General features: G+C 40.1%; 1 protein-coding gene across 1 annotated transcript; it reads right to left on the reverse strand.

The window, feature by feature from the left end:
• Nucleotides 1-5,265: 5,265 nt before the first annotated feature.
• On the reverse strand, nucleotides 5,266-10,012 carry LOC146485500 (uncharacterized). Its single transcript, XM_085103491.1, has 2 exons — nucleotides 9,851-10,012; nucleotides 5,266-6,628 (listed from the first exon to the last, which is right to left on the reverse strand). The coding sequence occupies exon 2, from the start codon at nucleotides 6,615-6,617 to the stop codon at nucleotides 5,613-5,615; it is 1,005 nt and encodes a 334-aa protein (XP_084959617.1). The 5' UTR covers nucleotides 6,618-6,628; nucleotides 9,851-10,012; the 3' UTR covers nucleotides 5,266-5,612.
• Nucleotides 10,013-13,409: the final 3,397 nt, after the last annotated feature.

The raw sequence follows: 13,409 nt of genomic DNA on the forward strand, positions 1-13,409 counted from the left end.
CCACATGACGAGCTTAAAATCAAAATTCGAGAGAAATTCTAAATCGTGTTTTTGAAACTATTGAAAAACAAACGGCACCATTAAAAATTATTTTGGAAGATGTTTAACTTGAATGGCCAGACAATGGCATTTTATCCGTGGACGAAAAACTTGAACCACAAAAGATTTGATATTTTACTGTGGGAGAAACGGGTTAAAGGACGTATAAAGGCTTTCATTTTCAGCTGCGATTAAATCAGTGTAGAGAAACGGAGAACTTCGTGTGCAGTCAGCAGCCTAGCTACCGTTGCGTATACGTTTGGCACGTATTTTAGTCAGCTCGTGCGGGTGGAGCGGTGAGGGTGGGACTTTAGTGACGAATTCCGGATGAAGAATTGGCATACGAACTAGTAAAAGAGATACGTGAAAGAAATGCAGCAAACATTAGCGAAACGCAGAGAGTTGTCTTTAGTTCAGTTAGTTAGATCCTTTATTTAAACACGATGAGAATTAAAGCATTACGTGCTTGAGGGGTTGTGTGTAACTTACTATTACTTAATTAACCTACAAAAAGAAATGCATAAAATACATCGAATGGATAATCAGACTTAAAGGTAAAAGTATGACAATGCAAAATGTACTTTTGTAATTTTTATGCACTAGTAATTCTGAATTCCCTAAATTTGGGATCCGATTGCACCTTTCTGTGAAATTGCTTAAAACTACAAGAGTCTTTTGAGACAAAATTCCATAACACAGCGCCTCTATAACGAATAGAATTTTTCATAAAATAGGTGGAAAATCATGGAACAACGGCCTTTTTATATCCTCTCAAGTCGTACGGACTGTTGCGCCATACAGCTAAATCTGAAAGCGTATTATCGCTAACTATGTTGTAAAATAGTTTAACGAAACGAAGTTCAATGCTATAAGATAGTCTTTCAATTAGATAGATAACCATTTCAAGACTTTTTCGAGCTCACTAACAAGTTACCTAAGGATGTTGTACACGCTAGTTTCAATAACTGTATTCCGAAACAGACTTGAGATGTACATATACACTACTGAACGATTGTTATAAAATAGTTTTAATTTTAAATGTTTGTGATTGTTAGATTTTAGAATGTTTATTTGGGGAAATTGTGTTATTATAGGTTTAACCTCACGCTTTTCCCTTTTTAGTGTTTTATTTATTAGTTGATTTCCTGAATAAAATACTATGTTATGTTAAATATTAAGACGTTGAAGTTTTCTGTAATCTGATTGGTTTCTTGTATGTGACGCAATAAACCGTCACTTGCCATTTTGGAAAACCCGCGTTTTCAAAATACTTGGTAGTTAAATTTTACTTTTGTTTGTTGCCGTCATCTTACTTTTCTCCTGGTAATTTGTGTTATCCTGTGGTTGAGAACATTATGAAACAAAATGGCAGAATTTTGCTCACCTCTGTTAATTGTAAAGTATCGTGTTTTTTGTAAATGTCACGCATCTTAATCTTTATAAAGTTTGAAGTTTTGTAGACTTAATGCAACGTAATAGTATAAGTTATAAAATTTGTTTCAGTACTGTAATTTTGCTGATATTATTGCAAGTAAACTTATCGTAAGAAGACTAGTGTAGAAAAAATCTTTAGCTTACAACTTAAGTAAAGATGTTTTTGGAAAAAAATATTACAGAACAATTGTTCTGCTGATAATGTAAAAATAACGGTATTTTTTTAATGCCGCATAAAAATAACTGAAAAGTTTGTTTCAAGTTCTTACACACAACAGAAGCAGTAAATAAAATCCTGGTTGATCAATGTTACTGTAGTCTGTGGAGGATATAGAATCGTATACGGTAAACAAAGGTCGATGCAGATGATGGCCCATGAGGTGGGTACATACTTGGTCTATGTCTACATTATAGCGGATAGCTCTTGTTCCGCCGGGCATCTAAAACATATCGGATAGGGCTTTCGTTCACACACAAATCTACGATTTCGCAATTTTTGTGATGGAGCGATGCTGCGCTACTTCGGTGATGAAAGGGAATCGTCACATATCGCATTGGTTTTTGTGAAACTCTCTTGAGTAGTGTGAACAAAGAATCGAACTGAAACGGAAGTCGACAACGAGGAGCGAGGTTAATTTGGATTGTACTGGAAAGATGGCGGCGGTTTTGTGCCACTTCTGTTCACACCAGGACGGAGTATTTTTCACAACGGCGTAAAATGCCATCCAGCATAGTGTAGACAAAGCCTTAGTTTTTAAAGAAACTGTGGTGACTGCGTCCGGGTGAGGAAGTAAAAACGGACATTTGGTTTCAAGGTAATTTGGCCACCGTACGTTGACGTTTCGAGCGTTAGCCCTTCTTTAGCTTCAGAGCTCGAAAATCCGTGACCTGGATGCGCTCATGTGTTTGTTTCAGGATTACTTATCTGATCGCTTCCTAATACTAGTGAATACTGTGCAAGAGCGGAAAATGCAAGAGGGGGAGGGAAGGAGGCCTGTCTCCTCCCCCTCCTTCGTTTTTTTCTCTCCCTTCCCACTTTTCGCGCATTCAAACAGGCCAGGGTTAGAGCAGGTGGACAAAAGGTTAGTATACCAGGCCAGGATAGTTAACTTGGATATATTCTTTTATGGAAAAAGTCAGATGAGATGTTAAAAGCAGCTGGGCAAAGTCAATGTTCACAGACGGCCAGTTTGCCCAGTGCCCGGCCTTTTGTAAAACCCCTGCAATGCCGCTGATTAAAGCAAGATTAGAATAAAGCGTACACAAAGTGCGCAGGAAAATGATACCCGAACAGGAAACAGATGCTGAACAGATACCAGTAATGATTTCGATTCATACTGCTGTTTATTAGGAGACAAACAAACTTCCGAGTTAGGATTTCGAGTTGGATTTGGTACTAGCCCAAGCTCATACCCAGAGTCCTCAGACTCTTTGGCCAGCGGTTGGTCGCCAAGGAACTAGAATTTTAGTACCGCAGGATTTCTGTGGTAAAACAATGCATGCCGTTACGTAGCAGCCAATCGAAAAAAAAAAAATTAAATTTTTCCAAGAGACTGAGGTAAGAGAGCGAATCCACCATATATGCCCGTCTTCCTATGAAATTTTTTTCAATCTATTTTTGTTTGCGTTGCTATTTCAATGTCGATATCTTATTGGTCAGTTAGAGTGACGTCATTTAATTTTAAACTCAAAATAGCATGGCGCGAACTAAAAATAGATTGAAAATAATTATCATGGGGCACAGGGATCCGCTCTCTTACCTCATAGTCGCTCGATTTTTCCGAAGTCCCCAGAGTCTCTCCTGACGCCCACCTGCTGACCAAAAAGGCTGAGGACTCTGGGCACGGGATTGAGAGTCCTCAGGCCCTTTGGACAGCGGTTGGTCGCTGGGAGAGACTTTGGGAAATTGAAAAAATATATTTTTTGTTTGATTTGCTGCCCTGTTAAACGGCTTGCATTATTTTTACCGCAGAAATCCTGTGGTTTTAAAATTCCAGTTCCCCAGAGTCCCTCCCGGCGACCAACTGCTGTTCAAAGAGCCTGAGGACTCTGTGTACGAGATTGGTACTTTCCGAGAATAAACAGGATGTTACTGCATTGTATCACTCGCAAACAAAGAACATACATTGTGCAAATCCTGACTTAAATGTGGTCCCATTTTCCTAAATATTGTTCAGCCATATCTATCTTTAAAAGCTGTGTGAAATCCGATGCAACAAGAATGAAGTTGAATTTGTTAGCCTTCTCCGTGGGTAACTCTAGGGGGCAGTGGGGTGGGTTGGGCTACGTGTCCTCCGATGCGGGAAGCGAGTACGTGAAACCAACAAAGGGAGTCCGTAACGAAGAGAGCTTCTTGTTTTTTGGCCCAGAGATGCTTATGGAGCAGACTAGTTAGTTTCGCCTAAGTAGTTATTGTCGACTGTGGTAAATTATTGGCTTTTGATCAGATAACGTTCCTCCCTTTCTACGTTCTGCGCATACCGGGATGGTCCAAGAAGCACAGGTTTCTTAAAGGACGGTATTTACCAAAAACAAAGATATTTTGCGCGTTTATGACTATACAGGAAAAACCGATCATAGCGAGGGCTGTTGGAATCCAAACAGAAATGGGAATGAGTGGGAACCATGGATTTTCAGAGATAACCAAGCTTCAATTTAGAACACATTTTTGAATTCTTATTGCTCAGGAAAATCTGTAGTTAACCGTAATTTTCTTTTTGGATTCCAATAGCCCTTGCAAAGATCTCCTTTTCAATCATAGCCATAAACTGGACAAATATACCTCTCTTTTCAGAGCCACCGTCCTTAAGGTCTCTTTTGAGTGCGAGATGTATGGCTATTGTCCAAACACGTTTTCTCGAGTAACTCAAAACGAGACTCGACGCAAAACCAGGGCCGTACCTAGGATCTTTTTTCTTGGGGGGGGGGGGGGGGCAAACTCCGCACACCCCTCACTGGGGTCTTCTGTATACAGACAGGGTCTCTAGTTGGACGTTTTTGTTTACACCCCTACTCAGAAAGTTGCCTCTAACACCTTTTAAGGAAGCAAAACACACTGATGCTTTTTGTCTTGAATTGCCATGATTTATTATGGTATAAACACCTTGTTTAACTGGAACCAAACATTGCCTCTCGTTTTATGGTAAATTTAAAACACAGTCGATGCACTGCTCTAAACTAAACGATGAAATCAATGACCTCCCACAATTCAAACACACTTTAACAGTGGAGCGAAGCATTTGCAAAGACACAGTCGTGATTTAAGCATATATAATTCAAGCCTATTATTACTGTGCCACGTTGCATAGCTCTGTAACACGCTACAACGATTACTAGAGAAACAAAAACTAAATAACCGTGCCAAGAAACACAACACCTCGTGACAAAAATTAATAGCCGGGCCCGGCACTACAACAACTACAGAAAGAAGTTCCTTGCACGATCGATAAAAGCAGTGATTAATTCCTGACCTAACATTGCACAAATCTCAACAAGAAAGGCAGCTAAATCTATCACGCATTTAAGCGAGTCAAACCAAACCCAGCTGAAATGCTCTATGTGGCATCAAAAACACCGTCGTTGACGCACAGAATGATAGGTCACATTCAAAATGGAGAGAATTCAAAATAAGAAACTCAATACTCATCAAGCACAAATGACCTGTGACATTCAACAAATCCGCTTCAAATACTTGGGAGTACCGCAGGCCTTTAAAAACCAATTTAGCTCTGAAAAAACACACTCCCGTAAGCTATATTTATATAGTTCTAAAAGATGAGCCAGGGAGTCGCGCAGGCTTAGCAGTCTTTATTTACACGCCAAATTTCTGAACCACAGGCAGCCCAAATTACAAAATCATTATTTTCATAAGAAAACTCGAACTGGCTTCTACCTCGAAAGATTTTCGAAAATAATTATTTGGAATTCACATTAAAGGAAGATTTTTTCAGTCAATTAGGTGATTTTCTTGTGATCTCGGAGCAATATAGCTAAAAGCAAAAGCTCAGCAAACTCAAACATAATGTTAGAAAACAAATTGAGTTTTTCTGGCGGGAGCAGTTGCCCCCTTACCCCTCCCCCCTCTGCTATGTACGGCCCTGAAAAGGTCCTGTTACAATTGGAGCAGTTTAAGGTCACCTTTAGGTGGCTACGTTCATGTGAACCAAGTCCCGGCAAGCTTTCACATGAGTGATAAAACCGGTTACATCTTCTTCAAAATGCGCATCACAGTGCGGGCATTTAAGCTTCCCATGAGCGCCTCCACGCCTGGTCTTGCAGCGTCCACGGCGCTCTCTTTTGTATTGCCTCACTCCAGTGTGATATTGCTTGTGCTTTTTAAGCTGCGAATTAGTGGTAAAAGCCGCATCGCATTGATTACACTGGAAAGGCTTTTCCCCAGTGTGAATTCTTTCATGAACTTTAAGCCCCGATGGAATAACAAATGCCTTTTCACAAAGAGCGCACTTGTAGCGCTTTTCCTGAGTATGGCTCTGTTTGTGATAGCGTAGTACTGTGGCACTGACAAATGCCTTATCACATAGGTCACACTTGTAAGGCCTTTCTCCTGTATGATAGCGTTCATGAACTAGCAGAGATGCTGGAGAGGCAAAGAACTTCTCGCAATAAGAACATTTGTGGGGCTTCTTCGTTGAGTGATTTCTTTCGTGTTTCTCGTGCTTGAGCGCGCTATCAAAGTACTTATCACAATAACTGCATTTGTAACTCCCCTGATTGCAATAAATCTCTTGATGGCGATTACACTGTCGTTTGGTCGCAAATGTCTCATCGCACTGACTGCACTTGTACACGGTATGAATTCGTTGATGGCGACCACGCTGTATTTTGGTCGCAAATGTCGCATCACATTGACGGCACTTGTACTCGTTGTTAGGCTTCTCATCAAAAACAACAGGTATGCAAGCCATAGAGTGTCCTTTTAAAAGAGATTCATTTGGGAAGTACTTGTGACACAGTTTGCACTGGGACGTTGCCTCATCGGGGTCAGAAGAGCTCGACTTCTGACTCTCCACACGTACATCTGATGGTGATAAAATGTCAAAATTACGCTGCCAATGATCGTTAATCCCAGTGGTTGGGCTTTCAGTAGACAATGACGTCGACGTACTTTTTTCGGAGTCACTCATCTTTGATATTCCTACCCAAAGAAGAATCAAATTCGGGTATCAAAATAAGTAGCATTCAGAATTCACTGTCACATGACTGTACTCTCCTTTGCCAGGGAATTTGCAGGGTTGTTACTCATCAGGATTAAAAGAAATTTCGCCGACTTTTCACCGACCACAAAACTGTATTAAGCGGCACATTATCAAGCGGTCACTCTCTATTAAGCGATTCAGTTGTCAAAGTCCCGAAAATTACATAATCACTGTAATTTTGACCTAGTATTAAACAGTCACCTCTATTAGCCAGTTGCGGTTACCCTTAATTAAGTCCCAAAGAGTTGCTTCATCATCATCATCAACAACATCACCACCACCACCAACACCAACACCATCAACATCATCATCATCATCATCATGATCATCATGATCATCATGATGATCATGATCATGATCATGATCATCATCATCATCATCATCATCATCATCAATTATTTGCAATCTTCAATTTCGATTTTAATCAAACCGATATAAGATATAAAGGGAGGATAAGTGCATATAAAAAACCCCCGCGAAAAAAAAAAAAAGCCACTTTAATAGGAATCTGTGAAGATCCAAATACTCCTGGCCACCACAGACCATTTTGGACCAGGAGCAATGGTACTGAGCGTGACTGCCTGTGCCACTGCTTTCTCGAGCACATCACGCATCTTTCTATCATACATATCCTATTATACATTTTTACTGGTATTCTTTTCAGAGAATTTCCCAAGTAAAACACTTTTTATGGTCTGTAAATATTAAATTAAAAAAAAAACCAGTGTTTCAAATTTAACCGTATAATACTTCCTTCGAGCTCAGTGGAACAGCACATTCACAAATAGAAAAATATTGGTTTTGCGGCACTAAAAGAAACCTCAAATATTCAACTGAGAGGTCACATGATCATTATTAAAAGGGGTTCTAACAGCTGACATTTCTCGCGAATATCAATATTTTTCAAGGGAACCTCAGTATGATGATCAAGCATTTCATATTGAAACACACTTATTAAAATTGATATTATGTGCAACCATCTTCACTTTGATGCAAATCCTCTCCATCTCGGCCATGAAAAAGGCAGTACACTGTTTAATCAGTTAATCATTCTTAAATAGTTAAAAGTGTACTAAGTGGATTGCAATTGGATCATTCTTGCAATAAATTGTACTCAGAATTTCATCACGATGTTGCTATCTCAAACACAAACAACCTCAATCAAAAACGCAGACATGCTTTTATTCTTAGCTTCTTTCTTCAAAGATGTGTCTAAGGGCCTGTTTATATAGAGGGAGGGTAACCCTCTGAGAAGGGTCACCCTCCTCTATTGTCGTTGTTGTCGTTTTTTTGCGGTTTCGTTTACATGTGAGGTAGTGTTACCTAGGAGGAGGGTAACCTTATCTGCTTGCTTGGGTTACCCTTCTAGCTAGGAGGATCAACTTTTATTTTACCCTCTGAGGAGTGTTAAGTTCAGGATGATTAGGTTACTGTCACATTCCCGCCAATTATAAACATGGCTTTGGGCAGTGAGAAACCTAAGAATATCAAATCCAAGCCGGAACATTAAAGAAAGTCAGGACGACAGTCAGGGCAACAGCTTGGCAACTGAAATAGAACATTCTCCTGATTATCTCCAATTAATAGGCAAGTTCTTCCCGAAATGAAGGTTCGACAGACGGAGCTGCGCTTGATCAGCCACACAAGAAATCAAAAGGGAAAAGAAAAGGGGCCTATTGCAAGAGCAACTGTGTGATAGCTTCAGGTTTCCGCCACTTTGTTGGTAGCGATAGTCCTCGGGATAACCCTACACATGTAAAGGAGGGCTATCTTTTGACCCTCTGGAAGGAGAGGCGGGTTACCCTCTCTCCATGTAAACAGGCCCTACAAACACGTTTTCTAGTCTGTTGGAAAATTGCATTTAACTTTTTATTACACCCATTTTGAAATCACTGGTGATCCTTGCAATCTGATTGGGTCTCAACAGTGCGATTTACTCCCAAATTGCACCATTTTTTGCTCTAAATCGCATCCTTTCTTTAGCCCATCAAAATGGAAATGAAGTAACAAAAATAGAATATTAGTATTGACAATGATACTCTGTGATTTCAAAATAGGTATAATAAAGTGGTAACTGAACTTTGTGTCCTGCAATCTTGGTCTGAAATCATACTTGTGATTTCAAATCAAATTCGCGCTGCGAGCTCGTTCAAATTTTGAAATCACGCGTATGATTTCAGACCAAATTGCACTCCACTCAGTTCAATTACCATTATATACTCTTGTTTGGGACAAACTACATTTGCTTGTGTAAGCTTGACTGTTTTTCACGTCAACTGAATCTGCCAATACCATTTTTGCGGTCCTTCAGCTATGTCGAAAAGAAATCACAATTGGCGAGCGACGTAGTACATCGTATTACAGTCAACCCAGGTCATGCGTGAACGATATTTTTGAAATTTGAACGGAGTTTTGAAATTTACATGTCAGTTTTGAAAATCGCCAACGAGATTTCAGAGTTCCCGTATAAATTTCCCTAGCTTATTGACGGTATAAAGCTATGAATTTTTCTTTACACTGCAAAATTGAATATTTCAAGAATAACAATTGTTTCCCAAGTATTTTGAATCTTTTTTTCCAGTTAATGCGTCTTTTTTTGGAACGATTTCCGGAGAAATGTCCAACATTCCATTCACAAGTCGGACATTACAAAGAGAAATTCGAATGTTCATTTCATTCTTGGAAATACTGTTCACGCGTGACCTGGGTTGACTGTAAATTGGGCAATGAGGCGACACAACCCTTAAGCCCGCCGCACACGTGAGGAAAGAGCTGAGCAAAATGCCTCGCGAGGCAGATAGCTCAGCCGTTTCCTCTCGTGTGCGGCGGGCTTTAGGGCAATTGGATGGCATCATTGGCATTGAAATAAACAGAAAGGCGGCCGTTCCTATTTACATGTAGTCACACGCAAATAGGTTACTGGGTTGTCTGTAGATTATCCAAAATTTCAAGCCTCTGGTATTTTATTCAATTTTAGGGGAGTTTCACTTCTACAAACGTATGAACAAAATAAATGGCTCATGTATCACAATCCGTGAGTACAAATCAAGAGGCATCTGTTGATCGAAAACGAACCCAGCCGAAAACATTCGCCAAGTTGACTAGCTATTAACGAAGGAGCTTCCAGAAGGAAAATGAAAGCATATTTAAATTATCCTTACCTATCGTGAATGTTTCTTGAATGCCTAAAACGCCACAACTGATAGTACAGCGCAGTCTTCAACAAAATATCCCATCACACTTTGCGTTGTCACACAATCTCTTCTGAGAGGAAATACCACAGGTCAACCAAGGTCCAGGGTCGTTCACGTCACGCGATCACAATGGGATGGGCAACGATTATAAGAGTTTGTATGGGAATTTACGAACGCGTTTAGGAGTCGAAAATAAAGATATTCAGTTCTTTTGTTCATTGTTCGTCGTAGTCACGCGCTATGACGTGGACAGATGCCTGAATTCGGGCCCATCCGAAATCGGCTTGGTAGACCACTCGACTCGCGTTGGTGTTCTACTTTTTTCTTTGCTACACCGTGCTGACGAGAGCCAAGCAACTCGAAACAGCTGTCCACGGTTGCTGCATTCTGTTGATTCTCGGTTTGGTCTCTATCATGTCGCTGTCGTGTTAAGTTTTCTACGCAGTCCGATCAGCCCTGCAGAAATTTGAGACGAAAATAAAGAACATGAATCTAACAAAAATACCTTACCTTGTCTCCTTGATACCTTGTCAGTTTGTGTGGCGTACTTTTGGCCGTTTGTATTCTCACTTTGATGTAAATAGCTTTTCGAACTAAATCGAACTTAATAGCACTTTAATATATGACATTATTATATATTTAGGTAATTTATACTACTTACATTTTAACAGTACGCCATTTAGCCCATGGCTACCATGTATTGTTTTCAATAAAATTTTTATCTTTATTTATGGAGCGCTAAAAGACGATGCGAATGGACCAGATCTATGGCGAAAGAAACTGCAGAATTTTTAATGGACGTTGGAAAGGTAAGCATCATGGATCAGCGACTGAAGCGACCGTTTTGAAAATGGCGCATATTGTTTAACCAACTGAGCTAAGGGAGGGGAGAGTGGGTGGTTGGTAAACTGAGTATCGATCAGTTTTTGTAAAACCAAACACAAGGCTGATCGGACAGCTAAAAGGGCTAATCAAAGTTATTAGACAACAACATTAACCTTCTTCAGGGGCTGCAAAAAGTTCAGTAAAAATAAAATAAACGGTTACAATTTTTAAAATAAACTAATGAAAAGATAAGATATGATTGGTTGATAAACATAGAAATCAGGGGCGCGTTTCTCGAAAGCCCCGGTAACTTACCAGGCGCGATAAGTATATTTTTAAACTTTTTTTCGCCAATTACACAGTGATTAGAGACATGGTACTTTGGCAGCGATTTCATAGAATTATAAGATTTTAAAATTTAGTATTCAAAGCTAACAAAAATTAAATTCTACGAAGAAACATTTATCACCAAAGACACTTAGGGCCGGGTCGCACTAGAGCCAATTTTGTTTATTTAACTGATACTCTGTCAACACGTACTGCAAAATAAGTGCGACCTCACGTTTCCAAAACTTACCAATTTTTCGCGGATTGCCAAAATTTCGCCAATCTTCAAAGACGCCGAAGTGCTGCCTCGGAGGCGACCAAATTTTGGCAAAGCGGCCAATTTTGTTTGTATAGCAATTAAGCTGTTATTCACTGTAGCGAAGCGATTGCCAGCAGCACTCCTGACCCAGTAGAGCGGCGCAAGAAAGGCAATAAAGGAAAGTACGACACCTGGGCCCAAGCTGAGCAACGACTGCTTGTTCAGTTGTGGGCCGAAAACCACGAGTGGCTAGAAAGCAGAGAGTCACGAACGGCGTGGATTAAAATCTGCGACGATTTAAACGCTCGCATGAAATCAAGTGTATGTAGAAAATAAAGTATTTAATAGAACGTTACAAAGAAGCAAAGGAATGGAACAGGAAGCAGACTGGAGGGTCGAAGAAGAAAAGCATGCCTGGGTTGCCAAGACATTGTCACGTTAACCAATGTGTCCATTCTCTTGCGCGAAAATGTTTTGTTTTTCCTGATGTAACAGGAGAAGAAGGGTCATTTCCCCCAGCGGGTTTTGACTGATGTTGCTGTCAATCAAAGACGTTTTGGAACTGTTAATTTCCGTAGTGCGACCAAGACTAAAAATTGGAAGTTCAATAATGTCTGCCAAAAAATTTGACCGCCAAAAATTAGAAGATACAAAAATTTGCTTAGTGCGACCATAGTTAATTGAGGGACTGGTTATGAAACTTTGCCATGAAAACAATGGTGCTGCAGTTTATGTTGGAAGGGCCGCGACCGTGCACAATCCTTTGTTTTAACTGTTCACACCACAGTTGAATATCTTAGCAGGAACGTTTCTATTGGTCAGTTGCTTCAACACATTTCGAAATCTATTGTGGTTTGTGCACGGTCAAGGCCAAAAACGCTAACAAAAACATATAACAAAGGAGTTTGTCAAGTTTCATAACCATTGCCTTTTATTAACTATGGTGCGACCCGGCCCTTACCGGGCCCGGTAAGTTACGAGACTTTCGAGAAACGGGCCCCAGCAGGAACGTGTTCAAAGCTAATGCCACTATCATGAATTAGCATAAATCTACTAGTGTTCTATCACGAATGTCGTTCTCTGATTGGCTACGCTACTCGTTAGATAACGAGCTCGTTATTTCTATCGCGTGATAGCTGTTGATGGCGCAGCCCGAATCAGCTATCACGCATAGGAATCGAGAGCGAATAATCTAATTGTTTTAGTATAAATCTACTAATCGCTCAAAACTTAACAAGTAAATTATCCAAATCCTCCTCACAGACACTTCAAAAACGTGAAGAAGCGGTCTGAGTTTTGTTGACAACCGCTACTCAGTATCTATCACAGAATAGATAGCGGGTAGCGTAGCCAGTCAGAGAACGGCATTCGTAATAAAACGCTAGTAGATTTATACTAATCTGTGATAGATAGTGAGTAGCGGTTTTAAACGAAATGGCGGCCGCTTTGTCGCGTTTCCGACGTGTCTGCATGCGATGAGAAAATAGCTGAGATAATATACTTGTTTTGTTTTTTGACCGAATGGTAGATTTATACTAAAACAATTAGATTATGAGTTCGAGATTTCTATGCGTGATAGCTGATTCGGGCTGCGCCCTTACCAGCTATCACGCGATAGAAATCTCGAGCTCATAATCTAATTGTTAAATAGAAATACAGTGTATAAACAGATTGGGTCGGCAGTTAATAAAAGATAGTTCAGACGGTTTCTAACAAAACCACGGTCTAAGCCATTTTCAATTTTGTCATCAGTCATATCTAAACATTGGCTGCTGCTTACGGTGGCAAGAAGGGATGCATCCCAGACTAGAAAACTATTTATCTACTTAACGTAAACCCCTTATAAACAGATTTGGAGGCCCACTGATCGTGTTAAGCCACGGCCTAAGTTAGTTTGTTTAAATATGTGGCCCATTAAGTTTCATAGCGTCTGTTCATCGCAAAGGCCGGGTTCAAGAATGTTGGAAAACAGAATTCTTACTCTAACTTTGCCAATTCCGTCTCTGCTGGTGTTGATGAGTCCTAGGGGAATGAGTTCTACAGTGTATGTTGTTGATTGAATGGCTAAGAAGAGTAAAATGATCTGAACTTCGCGTCAGTGTACACTGGTGTTCA

The sequence above is a fragment of the Pavona decussata genome, unplaced genomic scaffold (genome assembly GCF_977016875.1).
Source record: "Pavona decussata unplaced genomic scaffold, jaPavDecu1.1 SCAFFOLD_26, whole genome shotgun sequence".
In the NCBI taxonomy this organism is placed as follows: Eukaryota; Metazoa; Cnidaria; class Anthozoa; order Scleractinia; family Agariciidae; genus Pavona; species Pavona decussata.

What these genes read in the sequence shown, in the direction of transcription:
- LOC146485500 (XM_085103491.1), bottom strand. Translation starts at nt 6,617, where the DNA reads ATGAGTGACTCCGAAAAAAGTACGTCGACGTCATTGTCTACTGAAAGC.